Source organism: Odocoileus virginianus, chromosome 22 (assembly GCF_023699985.2).
Source record: "Odocoileus virginianus isolate 20LAN1187 ecotype Illinois chromosome 22, Ovbor_1.2, whole genome shotgun sequence".
Classification (NCBI taxonomy): domain Eukaryota; kingdom Metazoa; phylum Chordata; class Mammalia; order Artiodactyla; family Cervidae; genus Odocoileus; species Odocoileus virginianus.
In genome coordinates this window covers 21,170,746-21,189,388 of record NC_069695.1, presented here as the reverse complement: position 1 = coordinate 21,189,388, position 18,643 = coordinate 21,170,746, and the positions used below count along the sequence as shown (strand labels likewise).

Genomic DNA, 18,643 nt, shown 5'->3' with positions numbered 1-18,643 from the left:
TGTCATTATTTTATAATGCTCCTGTATGCTGTGCATAGTCACTCAGTTGTGTCCGACTCTTTGCGACCCCATGGACTGTAGCCCACCAGGCACCTCTGTCCATGGGGCTTCTGCAGGCAGGAATACTGGAGTGCGTTGCCATACCCTCCCCCATAATGCTGCCATGTCCCTGTAATTTCTAGCTCTGAAGTGTATTTTATGTGCTACTGTAGCCATTCCAGCTTTCCTTTGGTTCATGTTTGGTGTATCTTTTCATATCTGTTTTCTTTTAAAATACCTATATCATTATGTTTGTAATGAGTTTCTTGCAGACAACATATGGTTGGGTCATTTTTAAATTCAGTCTGCCCGTTTACTGTAATTATTGATACATTAGTTCTTAGATATGTCCTGTTTTAACTTTTCTATTTGTTCCTTTTGTTTTGCATCTGTCTTTTCTGGGCCATTTTGTGGTTTACTTGAACATATTTTGCTATACCATTTTCTTTATAGTGTTTTTGAATATATCCTTTATTTTTTGATGGTTGCTCCAGGGAATACTCTTTAAGTATGGACATTTGCCACTTAAAGTGAATTACAGAAATTTCACCAAATTATTTAGGTATTTTAACTCTCTCCCATTGATTATTTAGTTTTAAGTGTTACTGCTACACACATTGAGAACTACATCACACAGCATTATTTTTATTTCAGTAGTCTAATGTAGTTTTAAAATCTCAAGCAGAGAAAAGTAGTCTGTTTTATTTACCTGCATATTTGTTTCATTGTTTGTTCTTCATTTCCTGGTGCTACTCTTATTGTGTGTGTGTGTGAAATTTGCTCAGTTGTGTCCAACTCTTTGTGACTCCATAGACTATACAGTCCTTGGAATTCTCCAGGCCAGATTAGTGGAGTGGGTAGCTATTTCCTTCTCCAACTGTTTTATTAACTTTGTCTAATAGTCATATATTTCCTACAGCTTCATTGTCGTTAGTATTAAACTGATAACTTTCTCCAACCTTTTAATCTACTGTCTCTTTATATTTAAAGAGTTTCTTTTAGGCAGCATTTAGTTGTGTGTTGAAATTTAATGATCTCTGCCCTTTAATGGAGATGCTTAGACCAACTGGGCTTCCCTTGTGGCTCGGTAAAGAATCCGCCTGCAATGCAGGATACCTGGGTTCCATCCCTGGGTTGGGAAGATCCCCTGGAGAAGGGAAAGGCTACCCATTCAAGTATTATGGCCTGGAGAATTCCATGTACTGTATAGTCCATAGGGTACAAACAGTTGGACACGACTGAGCAACTTTCACTTTAACTTTCTTTAGACCAGTTACATTTAATATGATTATCAGTATGCTTGGTTACCATCTTTGTTATTTATCCCCCCTCCCCCGTTTCCCTTTTTTCTGCCTGATTTCAAATTGAGTATATGTGTATGTGTGTCGCCATTATTTCCTTAATTGATTTATTAGCTGTTATTCTGTTGTTTTACTGGTAATTAGGATTCATAGTATACATCTTTAATTTATCACAGTTCTACTCTCTTAGCAGATTTCAGTTGCACAATACAGTGTTACTGGCTATACTTAGGATGTTATATACATTAGCTCCTCAGGCCTCCTCATCTTATTGCTGAAAGTTTGTGCTCTTTTACCAGCCTCTGTTTCCCACACTCCCCAGCCTCTGTCAACCAGTTTTCTGCTCTGTTTCTATGAGTGTCTTTTTAACAGTCATTTTCTTAAAAGTGTGGTAAAAATACAGCATTACATTAAAGTGTATTATTCAGTGACATTAATTATATTCAGTGTTTTACAACCATTACCATTATGTAGTTTCAAAATTTTTTGTGTTCCCCAAACTGGAACTCTGTACCCATTAAATAACAACCCTGTATTCTCTGCCCCTCCACCTGCTGATAACCACAGTTCTACTTTCTGTCTCAGTGAATTTGCATGTTCTTGGTGCCTCATTTAAGAGGAATCATACAGTATTTGTTATTTTGTTTATTTCATTTTGTCATTTGGTTTATATCACTTAGCATAATGTTTTCAAGGTTCACCCATGTTGTAGCTTTTATTAGAACTTCATCCCTTTTTATGGCTGAATTATGCAGCTGTACTATGTTTTTCCATTCATAGGTTAAAGGACACTTTTCTTGTTTTTACCTTTTTTTGCATATTGTAAATAGTGTTGCTGTAAACATTCATATACAAGCATCAATTTGAGTCCCTGAGTCAGTTTATGTTTACCCACATATTTACCATTTCTGGTAGTCTTCATTCCTTTGTTTAAATTCACAGAATAATTTTCATTTCTGAAGGTCTTTCAACAGTTTTTTTAATTCAAGACTGCTGTCAGTAAATTTTTTCAGTTTTTGAATATCTGATTAAGTCTGGATCTCTCCTTACTCTCCCCCTTTAAAAGAAATTTTTGTTGAGTATAGAATTTTAGATTGACTCTGGTAAAAAAATCTGCCTGCAATGCGGGAGACCTGGGTTCAATCCCTGGGTTGGGAAGATCCCTTGGAGAAGGGAAAGGCTACCCACTCCAGTATTTTTGCCTGGAGAATTCCATGAACTGTATAGTCCATGGGGTTGCAAAGAGTCAGACATGACTGAGCAAGTTTCACATTCGCTTTCTAAAAAATTTCAGTACATTAGAAATGCCACTCCCATTTTCTACTGACTTGCATATTTTACAGTGAAAAGTCTATTGTCATTCTTAGCTTTGTTTCTCAGAATATATGGTGTCTGTTTTCTCTGTCTCTTTAAGGTGTTCTTTTTATTGTTGGTGTTATATACATTGTATGTGTGTTGGAGCACTGTAAATATGCAAACATGTTGTGTGGTTTATTTGTATATTGTGTAGGGTGTTTGTATATATGCATGCTTTTTTGTGTGGGGGCAGGTTTATGTTTTGTTGTGTGGAGATTGAGTTTGTGTATGGCAGTTGCTTTATTGTTTGTGTGCTTTGTTTTGTAGGTCTAGTATGACATTGTTTGACCTGGTCATTGTTATCTTTATTTGGGAAATTGATACATAGGTGGAAACTTTTTATACCAATTAAAATATTTTTATCCCGTTATTTCTGTTTTTTTAATTGGTTGCAACTTTTTGTTGCTTTTGAAAACACTGTTCTACGTTTTTTCTCTTTTAATATTTTAGAATTTATATGTTTATTTTCCTGGTTGTCTCTGAAATTTAAAAATGCATATTTATCTTCAGAGATCTCACTTCTCCCGTATTAAAGAATTTAGAATACTTTTATCTCTAATCACTTCCTTCCCAAAGTTTTCAGTTCAGTTGCTCAGTCGTATCCGACTCTTTGTTGACCCTGTGGACTGCAGTATGCCAGGTCTCCCTGTCCATCACCAAGTCCCGGAGCTTGCTCAAACTCATGTCCATTGAGTCAGTGATGCCATCCAATCATCTCATCCTCTATCTTCTGCTTCTTCTCCCGCCTTCAATCTTTCCCAGCATCAGGGTCTTTTCAAATGAGTCAGCTCTTCGCATCAGGTGGCTGAAGTATTGGACTTTCAGCTTCAGCATCAGTCCTTCCAATGAATATTCAGGACTCATTTCCTTTAGGATGGACTGGTTGGATCTCTTTGCAGTCCAAGGGAGTCTCAAGAGTCTTCTCCAACACCACAGTTCAAAAGCTTCAATTCTTCGGCGCTCAGCTTTCTTTATAGTCCAACTCTCACACCCATACATAACTACTGGAAAAACCACAGCCTTGACTAGACGGACCTTTGTTGGCAAAGTAATGTCTCTGCTTTTTCTGTGCTGTCTAGGTTGTTCATAACTTTTCTTCGAAGGAGCAAGAATCTTTTAGGCTGCAGTCACCATCTGCAGTGATTTTGGAGCCCCACAAAATAAAGTGTCTCACTGTTTCCATTGCTTCCCCATCCATCTACCATGAAGTGATGAGACCAGATGCCATGATCTTAGTTTGCTGAATGTTGAATTTTAAGCCAACTTTTTCACTCTCCTCTTTCACTTTCATCAAGAGGCTCTTTAGTAGTTCTTCACTTTCTGCCATAAGGGTGGTGTCATCTGCATATCTGAGGTTATTGATACTTTTCCCGGTAATCTTGATTCCAGCTTGTGCTTCATCCAGCCCAGCATTTATCATGATGTACTCCGCATATAAGTTAAATAAGCAGGGTGACAATATACCTTGATGTACTCCTTTCCTGACTTGGAACCAGTCTATTGTTCCATGTCCATTTCTAACTGTTGCTTCTTGACCTGCATACAGATTTCTCAGGAGGCGGGTCAGGTGGTCTGGTATTCCCATCTCTTGAAGAATTGTCCACAGTTTGTTGTGATCCACAGTCAAAGGCTTTGGTGGAGTCAGTAAAGCAGAAGTAGATGTTTTTCTGGATATTTATTTTTGTGGCTCTGCTGGTCTTTGTTGTTGCACATGGGCTTTCTGTAGTTTGAGGAGGTGGGGGCCACTCTAGTTGTGATGTATGGGCTTCTCCTTGCATTGGTGTCTTTTGTTGTAGAGCACAGGTTCTAGGGCATGCGGGCTTCAGTAGCTGTGGCACACGGCCTTAGATGCTTTGTGGCATGTGGAGTCCTCCTGGACCACGGATCAAATCTTTGTCCCCCATACTGGCAGCTAGACTCCCAACCACTGGACCACAAAGGAGGCTCCCAGAGTTACACTTCTGTTGTATAGTGTTTCAAGTATGACGTGGAATTCCCCAAGTTATATACAACATTTTTTCTAACAAAGAATTAAAATTTTTTAACATATATTTAAAAAATTAACCTGTGTACTGATAATAATATGATTCCCTTGTGTGTCAGATTATGCTTGTAGGAACATTGCTTTAGAGCAGTCTCTTAATGGTAAATTCCCTTGGTTTTTGTCTGTAAATTCTTTTATTCAGCCCTCATTCACAGTTCTTTACTGACATTTTCTCTTGGCCCTTTGGAGATAATATTCCACCATCTTATACTGTTGCTATCAAAGCCTGCGAAGCCATTTATCTTCTCAGTGTTTGCTAGTTATTCTGTTTTGTTCTTAGTATTCACTGTGAAGTGGATTTCTTTTTATGTATCCTGTTTGGGCTCTTTTGGTCTGAATCTGTGGATCTGTGCCTTTTAGTGATTCGAAAATATTTGCAGCTATTATTCATTCTCTCCTCTCTTTCTTGAACTACATTTAAATTTGTGTAAGATATTATCCTTTAGTTCTTTGTTTTTAGTCCCACTTGATACTTTTCATTCTTTTTTTTTTCTTCCTGTTGTGTATCTGTTCTTCTTTACAGCTGTGCCAGCTCTGTTCTCTGACCTTTCCACTTGGTGTTGTGGTTCCAGCCTCACCCCAGTTTTGTGGGTGTCTTATATTGGGAAATTGTGACCCTGGAGATCTTGACAGTATTCAAGAGACCAGGGATGCCTGCTCTCCACGGTGGTGTTACGCTGCAATCAGAGGCTGAGTCTCAGCTCTTCATTTCTCATGATCCATTGGAAATGAGAAGGCTTCCCTGGTGGCTCAGACAGGAAAGAATCTGCGTGCAGTGCTGGAGACCTGGGTTTGATCCCTGACTTGGGAAGATCCCCTGGAGGAGGGCATGGCAACCCACTCTAGTATTCTTGCCTGGAGAATTACACAGACAGAGGAGCCTGGTGGGCTATAGTCCACGGGGTCACAAAGAATCAGACACGACAGAGCAGAAGCAAGCACATGGAAATGAGAATTTCTTTGTTGTAATTCCCACTAGTCATGAGACAGTATTTTAATGAATTTTGAATGAGTAAAGGATTTTGAAGGGAAGACTGTAGAGTTACAGATATTTGAAATTTTCTGATTTAAGAGGGTGATACCAAGAATTTGCATTTCTTAGAGTTTCCAGGCTTACTGATGCATTTGGCCTGGGTAACAAACTTTGAGAGCCTTTGAACTAGATGCTGTTTTGGCTTTTGGCTCTGATTCTTTTACATTTGAATAAGGGTATTATCTGGTTTGGGGATCATTTTATTAACTCTTAATAAAAGTGCTGTAACAGTTTTCTTTAGCACCTGAGTCGTTTGTTTAATATCACTGCATTAATGTAATGTTTTATTTTAGTGATCATTCAGGATATGTTCGACCACTGCCAGTACCTCGCAGTTTAAATAGTGATATTTCCTATTTTGGTGTTGGGGGCAAGCAGGCTGTTTTCTTTGTTGGACAGTCAGCCAGAGTAAGTAAAAAAGATTTCTTAAAAGTGAAAGTTGGTCAAAATATTTTGAAGTTAACTGTCTAATTGTATTATTTGTTTTAAATTTTGCGAATTTAAAAAGTAATCTTTTTAATATTTAACAGATGATAAGTAAGCCTGCAGACTCCCAAGATGTTCATGAACTTTTACTTTCTAAAGAAGATTTTGAGAAGAAAGAGAAAAATAAAGAGGCAATATATAGCGGATTTATTAGAAACAGAAAGGTACAGTACATTTTAACTCATTAATTGTAAATTTTTTAAAATTATTTTTTATTTTTTGGTATTAATTGTAAATTTATACCTTGGATGGATGATGGGACAAGAACATTTTTTTTCAATTTCTAAGATACTAATGTTATTTTTAAAACTTGAAAATATGGAATTTTCAAATTAAATTTTTATTTTCTTTTAATTTTGTGAATAGCAAAAGTGATCATTTGTGTGCTTTCTCAGGCTGAAGTCTTCAGAAAATAACTTTTCCCATATAGCCAATTCAGCTTCCTGGAAATTGTTCATAAGATAATAAACTGTTTCCTTGCTCTGAGTTTGAGTTTTTAAGTGTTTATTGTATAATAATCACAGAAGTAGAAAACAGTGATTAAATTTGCATTCAAACTCTCATTTTAATAAGTGTAACGTTATTAAATTTTAATCGTGGTGAGTACATGGTGTTTGCTGTATTACTCATTCAACTTTGAAACGTTTTCCAATTTTAAAACCTTTTTTAAAGGTAAAACTTAAAAAAAAATTTTGATTCCAAAGTAAATTGTAAAAATTTTTGTAAAGAAAATAAAAATAGTCTCAAATGCCATATAAAAGTCCTTATGATATATTTAGTTGAATTTTTTCCTAGTCTAACTTTATTGTATATTTATAGTTTGAGTTCTGACTTATTAGTATTTCGAGTACTTCTTCATCTTATAAAATATTTTGGTGCACAATATACTTGATAGTTTTGTAGTATCTTTGGCTATATTTACTATAATTTGACCATTCTGTTAGGCATTCAGCTTATTTAAAGTATTTTGTTAAAATTATGAAGATGCCATTAGTTTCTTTGTGTAGCATTTTATCTTAATTATAAATTTTTCTTTGTGTAGACTGTTAAAATTTTCATAGCCATTATAAGGAATTGGAACTTATAAATACTTAGGGTGTATATTACAGAGTCACTTCCTAGTAGTTCAGGGTGTATCTTTATCTTTGTAAGTTTTTATGTGCACAGCAACTTACATAGTACATATATGCATACATATGCATGCAGTTTTTAATATACAGACTCATAGTAAAAGCAGAGAAGTTTTAAATTCTTATCCTCAAACATACCCCTCCCTCCCCTTTTCCCCTCAGCCCACTACAAACTATAGATATTCTCTGAAAGTGGACTGGGGCCCAGGATGGTTTTACTCCCTTTTAAACACAGTGCCTTTGGGCTGAGTCAGCTGGGTTCACGCTGTATCCTAGTTTTGTTGAGTGTGGACTAGCTGGGCATTGGTCCTGACCAAGTTCAGTGGTAGGTACCCCAAGCAAGGACTCAGTCCACTTTAGGGTAAGTGTTCTCAATTTGGGAGGTATTTTTAAATTCAGTATTCATTTTTCTTTTCCCTTTTTTGTATGATTCTACAGTTGGTTTAGCATTATGGTGTAGGATTCTCCTTTTTGTATGCCAGTTTAGCAATGTCTGTAAAAGGCGCTCTGTCCTCACAGCTTTGTCACACACTCAGCTGATTTGTATTTGGTGATTTTCTTCCAAAAGATTTTTGAAGCCTGTATTTGAAATTATCCAAGTGAATGTTAAAGGTTGATGTAAACTTTGTTTGTTAACTACATTTGAGGTGCATGTAATCTTCTGTACTTATGTTCACTCTTGTAGCCCTCTGATTCTAGTCACATTACAAATGATGATGAACGATTTCTACATCATCTTATCACAGAGGAGAAGGAAAAAGATAGCTTTACTGCTGTGGTTATCACAGGGGTACAACCAGAACACATACAGTACTTGAAAAATTATTTCCATCTTTGGACCAGACAGTTAGCGTAAGTATTCACATTTGATCCAGGACATGTTTTTTCTTACCGTTTTTTAAGATAGAAAATATTTTTAAAAAAAAGAAAAGAAAATATTACAGATACATTGAGACCTCTTAGCTGTCTTCTTTGATCCTATCCCATTTCTTCCCTCAGCGTAGGAACCATTACTCTGATGTTAGCTATCAAAATAGTTCTCTATTCTGTACATATTTACTGGTCACTTGGCTTCCCCAGGGGCTCAGTGGTTAAGAATCTGCCTGACTGTTATGCAGGAGCCACAGGAGATGCATGTGCCACAGGAGATGCAGGTTCGATCCCTGGGTCAAGAAGATCCCCTGGAGAAGGGAATGGCAACCCACTCCAGTATCTTGCCTGGAGAAGCCCATGGACAGAGGAGCCTGGTAGGCTACAGTCCATAGGGTCACAAAGAGTTGGACACGATTAAAGCAACTTAGCATACCTGTAATATATTGGTCATTACGAATAAGAGGCCCAAGCTTTTTGACAACTGTAATAACATTTAAAATAAACTTAAGAGTTTATCCAATTCAGCTAATCAATCCCAGGTCCCCCTTTTGTGCTTTTGCTATTCAGCATGGATTATAATCCATGTATTTTACTTTTTTTTTTGTCTGCCTCCCACCTTGGAATGTTTATTGTTTTTTATGCACTGTTATATCCCCAGTGTGTCCATTGTACTAACTAACATTGTAGTTGCTCAGTAAAAGTTTATTGAATGAATATATTAAGTCTGTTAAAATAAAAATATGCATATGTGCTGTATGAAATGAGTAATCTAAAAATAAATCTTTGTGTATCTACTTGAGAAAGACTTTTAGGGGGTACATATTCTGTTAGATCCAATCAGAAGTATATATATTTAAGGTTGTTAAGTTTTTTCTCTGTAGTTACATGGTATAGACTGGATTGTCCATAATTTGTATTAGCCTGAATTAGTCTCACAAAAGTGGGTATGCTGTACAAAATTCATGTTTTTAAATAAGGTATCATCTCATATTTTTTCTACTTAATCAAGGGCTGTTAAGATTTTGGACATAAATATTAACATTTAAAAATTTTTTATGAAGAAATAACTTTGATTTTTGGAATGCCTTTTTTCTTGAATACTGATGTTTATTGGCCCTGTAACAGTTTTAAATAGGACTTTGGACTATTTATTAGCTATTTTATTATTTCTCTTAACTGAAAAAACTCAGTGTACATAATAACATAACTCTTGTTCTTAAAAAGAATGACATAGAAGCACACACTTGGTAAGCTATTTATAGCACAGTTGCTTAATGTATGCTTGTCAACTGACGATGTTAACATTTTTGAGATGTTGGAAGGAAGATCTCAAGATTTTCAATGATTTCTTTTTATTTTAGTAGTGTTTTAAACTAGGACAATTAGTGTAATTTTGAAAAGATAAAGTTTGTATGACAGAATATTTAATACTACTGCTTGAGGAATGATTACAGATGGGCTATGTGATATGAAGAGATGTGAATAATTTTCCCAGAGTATAATCTTTTTAAACATTTTCCAAAATAAAATAGCAAAAATTTCTGAAGTGGTAGTTTTTGATGGAATGATGCTGAGTTTATTAATTTTAGGAGTATTGGCATAAGATTGTTTCATTTCTACAGGAGAAGAAAGATGAGACAGAATGATACTCTCATGTTGGGGACATAAGTTAAAGATACCCAATTGTGTATACTCCCTGATTTTTTAGTCTTTTCTAGAAAATCCCTGGCAAGTAGAATTATAGCCTCTTACCTTGTAGTTTTAGTTCTTTTTGGTAAAATACACTTTAAGTATGTGGGATTTGAAGTTGAAAAGACTTGGCTTGAATCTCTTCACACTCTAATTCTGTGACCGTAAGTAAATTATATAATTTTCTTGGCATTCCCAACTTCTGTATTTATAAAATGAGGGGAAATAATACCTGAATCTTATGATTGTTTTTACCATTATATGGTTTACTATGTTTAAAAATGCTTAATATTGTGCGTGGCACCTAGTAGGTACTGCCAAATAGTAGTAATAAAGTTTTTATGGTAGAAGTGGATGAACTGTAGTTTTATGTGAATTAAAAGTATAAAGTATACTTTATATAAAGTATAAAGTTATTTTTTTATATTTTAGACATATTTATCATTATTACATCCATGGTCCAAAAGGGAATGAAAAACATATATCAAAGGAAGCTGGACCTTTCAACAACATTGATATTGAAGTAAGATAAATTCTTTCTTAAAGTATTGTTAAGTATTAGGTCTGTGTTCTAGTTCCAAGTTAATCTGGATAAGAAAAGTCAATCAGTAAATAGGCAACTTCTCTGTCCTTGTCTTTTACCAAACCATTTTTCTTGTTTGATGTCTAAGTAAAGAGATTATTCCTAAGGTGTACTTTTCTGGATATCTTATTTACTATAGTATCTGGTTTCTATTTTCTTTGTCTTCTATAGAGATGTGAACCATTACTGAATGTCATGTCTCAAAAGCAGGGAAGAAAAGACATAAACAGTTTCCCTTTTGTTCACAGAAGTCTCTTAATAAGAAAAAAATAAGTAAGATTTAGAACAGAACATTTGAATGTTGAGTTCTCAGTATCCTTGCCCACATGTCAGGTGGAATTTCTTGTACGGATTTATCCTACTTCCTACTTCTAGGGCTTCCCAGGTGATGCCAGTGGTAAAGAATCGACCTGCCAGTGCAGGAGACACAAGAGACGCGAGTTCTGTCCCTGGGTCAGGAAGATCCCCTGGAGTAGGAAATGGCAACCCACTCCAGTATTCTTGCCTGGAGAATTCCATGGACAGAGGATCCTGGAAGGCTACAGTCCATGGGGTTGCAAAAAATCGGACATGACTGAGTGCACAGACAGACGCACCTCTAGCAGGAAAGCTTGAATGAAATAAACTCGTGACTTATATATCCTTCAGCTGTTTCTTTGCTTACTTTCAGTTTTTTAGTAATATATTTCTTAATTAAGACGCTCCTTAGACCTATTTAACCGAGATAGAAATATATATATGTATTTCGTTAAGCTAGATGATTATTTATACAGATAAAAATAGTTTTCGCCTTTCTGTTGTTGGATCATAGATGAGAACAAAAGTGCAGTCACTGTCGAATTTAATTGTTTTTGTTTTATTTTTATTTTAGATTTCTATGTTTGAAAAGGGGAAGACACCTAAGATTATCAACCTGAGGGGAATACAAGATGACATGCAAACATTGTATATAAATACAGCAGCTGATAGTTTTGAGTTCAAGGCTCATGTTGAAGGAGATGGTGTAGTGGAAGGGATTATCCGATATCACCCTTTCTTATATGATAGAGAAACCTACCCTGATGATCCATGTTTTCCATCAAGTATGTTAATCTGTTACCTTAGCTACAAAATACAAAGTTGTGATTTAGGATAATGATTTATTTTCTTAATTGTTAGTTAGGCTTAAGGTTAGATAAATTTTAAAGCGTTTTTTCCTCATGCAGGTCTTAAGTTGTTAAGGTAGTTGTAGTTTTTATAATTATTAATTTTTGTGTATATTCACATCCAGATAAATAAAACAGTTGCTCTAAGAAACGTTATATGTTCTTATATCATACTTCTCTTACTGAACTGAACTTTTAGCTATGTACCGTATAGTAATCCTTTATCTACTCCCCATGTTGTCTTCCTGTTATCTTTGTAGATATTTATAAAGTAGTTTTAAACTTTATATAGTCACATTGGTTTTTTTCTTTATGTTTTCTGATAGGCCTTGCTGCAGAAAGGCTTCGTACATCTCATTTTTTATGATTTTTTTCAATAGATTCTGTAGCTTTTATCATTTTATGTTTATATCTTTAATATACCTGTAATCTTCTATTTTGTTTGAGGATTAACTTAATATTTTCCATGTGGGTTTCCAGTTTCCTAGTACCAATTATTGAATGTTATATATCACTTTCATAATAATATGAAGTTCCCATAAGTACATAGAACCTGGATCATTTGCTATAAGGCATTGATATGTTTTATGTTTTTATACATGAATAACATGTCCTTTATAGTGAATCTCTTGTCCTTTATAGTGTATATTGATATCAGTAGGACAAGACACTATTGTTCTTTTTTGAGAAAATTCATGATTCTTAGTATTTTGCTCTTCTAGATAAACTTTGGAATCACTTTGTACTGTACTTTGAATAACAATTTTCTAATGGGATTATCGGATTCACATTCAATTTTCATAGATTAACAGTGTTACATTTTCTCATTCAGGATAGTTCCTTAGTATATCCTTAGTATTGTGTTTTGGAACCAGATTTCCTGATTTGAATCCTGTCTTTGCCACTTTCTATTGTGTAAAATTTGACAAACTACTGCTTTAGTATCTGTGTAATGGGGAATAATAATTCTTATAATAATTCTTGCCTCATAGACATGTTGTAGGGGTTGAATAAGAGACTGTTTCTAGTCCTTAGAATAGTACCTGACTCTATTTAGTAAGTGTTCATACATATTATTACATAGTGACTCTGTCTTCCATGCAGTCTCTGGCCTGTTTTTCATTTGTCATTTGTGATTTTGATATGCTTATAGACAAAAAGCTAAAGTTCTTAAAAATGATGTCTTAAAATAATAGCCAATTAATTGTATGATGATCAGAGGGGATCGCTAAGAGCAAGTGAAATGTTTTGATCGGAAGGAACTTTTACTTATGAACTTCTTGTGAAGATTTTTTTTGGAGAAAAAGACTTTATTGGGGGTCAGGGGGAATGACTTAATGCCAGAATAACTGAGGTATTACTATATCAAGACCATAATGCTTGAATCTAATTTATCTGAATATATGAAAAGGATGTTGTAGACGGTTGTGCTTTATAGCATAGGATATAACTGTATCATAATGTAAACTTGAATTAGTATTATTAATTTGTCCACGCTAAGCAAACTTGCTGTTTCTAGACATCGTAGATTTTCCAGATGATATGTGAGTGTACTGGTTCCGACAGAGTTGTGAGATGAGATTTAGGTACAAAATTCAAGCTCCCGTATTTATAAATAGGTTTTACAGATGGCAGGCTCAATAGCTAGTATAGTAATCCTAACACAGATTCATGAGTATGTAATTATTGCTTTTTAATGAGAATCACTGTTGGTAATGTGGAGCCACTTTGAAAATCTGCCTTTTTGAGGGCAAACAGAATAAAGGTAGTTTTAGGTTTTACAGAACACAATGTTAAAGATCATAAGAATTTTTGTTACCATTTCTCCGAAGAAGCTTTAACATTTCATTTATGGAAACTGATTTCTCAGTGGTAAAAATTATTTGTTCCACTTGTTCCTTTGTCCTAGAATTAAAAGATGAAGATGATGATGATGACTGTTTCATACTTGAGAAAGCAGCAAGAGGGAAAAGGCCTATTTTTGAATGTTTTTGGAATGGACGGCTAATACCATATACATCTGTTGAAGAGTAAGTTCTGATTTTTGCTGAGATTACATTGTTTTATGATCTTATCTTTTTATTAACCAGTATTTTGTTCTATTCAAGCTTTGACTGGTGTACTCCTCCTAAGAAGAGAGGGCTTGCGCCTTTTGAGTGCTACAATAGGATATCTGGTGCATTATTTACTAATGACAAATTCCAGGTCAGCACAAATAAACTGACCTTTATGGATCTTGAGCTAAAACTGAAAGACAAGAACACCCTTTTTACAAGGATTTTAAATGGACAGGTATGATTTTAAATATCAAGTTTGAATATTTGCAGAAGTGTTCTATTTTAAGTTCAACAAAAGTCACTTGTAGTGTAGATTTGTACTGGCAATTTGCATACTTTTCATTTTATTTACTCAAAAGAATATACATTTTAGTACATGAGCATTTATGTGTTCACTCAAAAATTTCAAACTGATTAGCTCTTACTGGGATAAAACTTACCAGATTTTCATTAATACCTTGACATGGTGAATAGAATCTTCAGAAGCATGTCTGTTTGCTAAGAGCAAATAAGAATTGTTTCTAATAGAGAGGCTTTGTTTGTATATTAGTAACCTTAAATATACAATTTTAATCTAACTTTGGGGGTAAAATTTAGGTAGAACTGTGAAATACTTTGGGCTAAAAGGTGATTTGAGATTGATCACTATTAAAATCTGCTTTAATCAATAGAAAAAGAATGATAAATTTTTTTGAAAAGTTGAATGAAGCTAGTGTACTTTCCTTTTGCCTAAACACCTCAGAAACTTTTACTTGATGCTACTCTTTCAGTACTGTTAAGTTGTGAAGAGATGGATGCATTTATTCTAAACTTAAAGTTGCTGGACAGTAAACACAATATAAAACACAGTATTTGTGTATCCCTATAACATGTTGACATTCATTTTGCTCTTAATAAAAACGATTCTGAATCTGATGTAATTTTATCTTCTACAGATGAGGGCTGAGACTGAAATATAGCATAAAAATTTGGTAGGCAGACAGTTTCATTCCTAGTTAATAATTTTAATACTGTTGTCAAGTTGTCAAAGTAACAACACTACTGATTCAGGAAGGAGTTGGTTCCTGGGAACGGATTAGGGGGAAAGTTTCCTTGAAAAATATATGCCATTTTTTGGTGTTTACCATGTATATGTATGTATTATTTGAGTAACTTTTTAAAATCTAATTTTTTTTAATGATTAATATACTGGTCATCTGACTGCAAGTTGCAAAAACTTAAGCTGAAATCAGTTTTAATTTTGCCCCATTTTCATTTGAAAATGGTGGATTGTGGAGTAAGGTGTACAGAGGAAATGAACTTCTGTAACTTTATGCTTTGTCTTCTGTGAAAGCATGTAATGTGATTATCTTCCCCTACTCCTCCTAAAGACAAGCATTAAACCAGTGTATAGCAGCTTAGACTGGAGTGTAAATCTCTAGTGTCTCTCAGCAGAGTGAAGGATGATAAGCAATAACACATTTTCTTTTTATGTATTACAAGAAGGCAGTTTTTATTTTATGATCTATTTTTGAATAAATGTATAAAGCATAATTTTTTTAAAAATATGTTTTGCCATAGCTATGTTTCTCAACCTTTTTTTCACTGTCACCTTATAAAAGAGCCTTTTTGACCTTTTCTCCCTAAATAACCGCCCAAGACATTTTATTACCGTAGATATACCATATCTATGTTTAAGTATGTGTTTAAATCTGTGCTTAATATATAAAAGTTTTTTTATTTCCCTTTTGGAGTGTGCGTGTTTCACATTAAGAAGGTTTCCACTTACCCTTTTCCCCTATCAGTTAGTTCTCCTTCTCCACGGCAGGCAGTGTTTATCTTTTTTTTTGGGGGGGGGGTGTATCCTAGGGTTTAAAATAGAGAAGGAAATCTATGTTGATATTGACCATTGAAACTTTAGATCCAAGTGTGTGCTCAGTTGGCTTCAGTCATGTGCAACTCTTTGTGACCCTGTGGACCAAGGATGATAGCAAAGATTTTTTTTCTTTAGTGATGTGTTGATACAAATCTAAATTTGTATGGGAGAAAGAGCCATTAAAATATTTTAGTTTTTTATTTGGTTTTCTTGGGTGAGTGGGTATTTGGAAGGAAACATGAAATGAACAAGAAGTGTCTGTGGTTGTATTTGTTTATGAGTAGCTAAGTTTTGTGGAACATTTTAAAATTTTACAGGAGCAGCGAATGAAAATTGACAGAGAGTTTGCTTTATGGCTGAAGGACTGCCATGAAAAGTATGACAAACAAATAAAATTCACCCTTTTTAAAGGAATAATTACACGTCCTGATCTTCCTTCTAAAAAGCAGGGCCCCTGGGCCACTTACTCAGCGATAGAATGGGATGGAAAAATATACAAAGCAGGACAGCTGGTAAGTTTAACTTATTTTTAGGTTTAATTTTTAGTAGAATTTGAAACTAAATTAGAGTTATTAGAATTTGTCAACAACCAAAACTAATGTGGGTAGTCTTTCTCCTTAGGAGCCAAAAAAGAAAGGAAAGGCCAGATTGATTATAACTATGTAATTTAATAGGACATTAAGAAAAAAAAACAAAACAATTTTTGCCAAAGGCTCAGTTAACAAAATTTTTATTGTTTCTTGTACTTCACTATACTCAAATAGAGAATCTGGTTTGTTTTTTTAATGTGATATGAAGAAATGGTTTTTCATCAAATTTTTTAGTGTCTGCAGCTTATAAGTTACTGTGCTGTTGATGGCGTTATGGAGATTATAGAGATCTAAGGGTGTCCTGTGTCCTTCAGGCTGTTATGGCATGAAAATAGAGATGACCTAAGAATCACTGAAGAGAGAGAATGAGTAGTACTGTCATAGTTTAAAAGGAGAGAATTTTCTGACTTAGGATGGGCCTGGAATAAGAGAGTAAATCACACAATTCTTTGTGCATGAAGTGACTTTTGTGTGGAACTTAAAAGAGGTAGTGGCTCAGGTTTACAGAGGTAATTATGAAGGTAACTAACTTAACTTTACATTGCTCAGTTGTGTCTGACTCTTTGCGACCCCATGGACTGGAGCCCACTAGGCTCCTCTGTCCATGGAATTGTCCAGACAAGGATGTTGGAATTGGTTGCCATGCCCTTATCCAGGGGGTCTTCCTGACCCAGGGATTAAGCCAAGGTCTCCTGCATTGCAGGCAGATTCTTTACCCTTTGAGCTACCTGGGAAGCCCAGAGTGGGTTTATTATGAAGTGGGTTTATTATGAAGGTAGTAATAAACCCACAAATGTGACACTCTCATCATCATATAACGAAAGCTTTGGAATCAGATGTGGTCACTGTGAAGTAGTGAGTGTGGCTTGAGCCTGCTTTTCCAACAGTTAGAAGCTAGAAAATGAAGAGGAGGAGCTGACAGAGGAGAAAGAAAGGGATAAAATAGTGAGGGAGAAGGGAACCAGGAAAATAAGGTATCCGTGAAGTCAAGTGGAAGTTACAAGGAGGGAGTGATCAGGAAAAGCAGCAGGACTGGGTTGCTGCAGACTGTTACATGTGAAGAGAAATAGTTCAGAAGTGAAATGAGGCTGGAGGATAGATTTGATATAAATTCTTGCTGTCCTTGTAGTTGAGAAGTTTTGAATTGGACTAGTGGAAATTACTGGTGTTTTCAGGCCAGGTAAGGAAAAAAAATAATATAGACAAGTTTTGAGCTAATTTATTGGAAAAAAACAATAACTTTGTAAGTCACTGTTCACAGCCTGTAAGCACCATTTTATGGGGATTTGAGACAGCTTGCATTCATTTGAAGGCATTATGGACCTTTTAGACAAATGCATAACTATGACATTTTTGTATGAAGAAGCTACTGTCTTTTCAAAGATGTTACAAATAAGTGGAGAGCTTCACAAATATAACTTTATAGAATGCTTTTTTTCATTAAAATTTTCTAATAATAGATGCTGGGTTTTTCCCCTTGTATAAAATAGTTCTGTTAAGTAATTGTTAAACCTGTTTTTCTAAGTAAATATTAATGCTAAATCCTTGTTTTAAAACTGAATGTTAGGTCAAGACAATCAAGACACTTCCTCTCTTTTATGGAAGCATTGTGAAATTTTTTCTCTATGGTGATCATGATGGAGAAGTATATGCTACAGGAGGAGAGGTTCAAATTGCAATGGTAAGATCCCCAAATAACCCAAAATATTCTTCAGAGTCTCTTGGTATTACTACTTTATTTTGCTTAATTCTTAAAATAAAGATACAGTATTCTGTTTTGACTTGTATTTGGCTTTTCCATTGGTTACAGGAATGGGAGCATGAATTTTTATGTTTCATATTTGATGTTTTTAGTAGTTTGTAGAGCTTAACATCTATGTGCCTAGTGTTTAACAGATGCTACAAGATTATTGCCAATTTCACAGTAATTTTAAAGTGCACATTTCATTCAAGACTCATAAACATAAACATTGGAGCCAGACTTCTATCTCAAGAATGAAAAACAAAATTAGAGTGGGCTTTATCCTTATGAAGAAGTGTTAGTTGCTCAGTTGTGTCTGACTCTTTGTGACCCCATGGGCTTGTAGCCCGCCATGCTCCTCTGTTCGTGGAATTCTCCAGGCAAGAATACTGGAGTGGGCAGCCATTCCCTTCTCCAGGGGATCTTCCCAACACAAGGATCGAACACTGGTCTCCTACAGGCAAATTCTTTACCGTCTGAACCACCAGGGAGGCCCTTTATCCTTCCTTATACTATGCTCTTGTTAAGATTTGAATGGTATTTAATTAGGCCTAGGGTGTTTATCTGAAAAATGGAAATAAACAATATAATATAATAATATAATAATAGTTATTATGATTTATCTACTTAATTAGGGTAAAAATATTTTTTGAAAGAAATCAATATTCTTGTTGCGACTAAATTTAAATAGCTTTTTGAAATGTTGGTATAAATTTTACTT

General features: G+C 34.8%; 1 protein-coding gene across 3 annotated transcripts in view; it reads left to right on the top strand.

Annotated features, from left to right (window-relative positions):
• The window catches only part of SMCHD1 (structural maintenance of chromosomes flexible hinge domain containing 1), a 125,288-nt gene that overhangs the window by 30,367 nt on the left and 76,278 nt on the right, over positions 1-18,643 (top strand). For all 3 annotated transcript variants that reach the window (XM_020886360.2, XM_020886361.2, XM_070452704.1), the window contains exons 6-14: positions 6,067-6,181; positions 6,304-6,423; positions 8,075-8,241; positions 10,384-10,474; positions 11,406-11,616; positions 13,589-13,709; positions 13,788-13,971; positions 15,909-16,103; positions 17,749-17,862. In XM_020886360.2, coding sequence (XP_020742019.1) covers positions 6,067-6,181; positions 6,304-6,423; positions 8,075-8,241; positions 10,384-10,474; positions 11,406-11,616; positions 13,589-13,709; positions 13,788-13,971; positions 15,909-16,103; positions 17,749-17,862 — 1,318 coding nt within the window. The remainder of the gene's footprint in view (positions 1-6,066; positions 6,182-6,303; positions 6,424-8,074; positions 8,242-10,383; positions 10,475-11,405; positions 11,617-13,588; positions 13,710-13,787; positions 13,972-15,908; positions 16,104-17,748; positions 17,863-18,643) is intronic.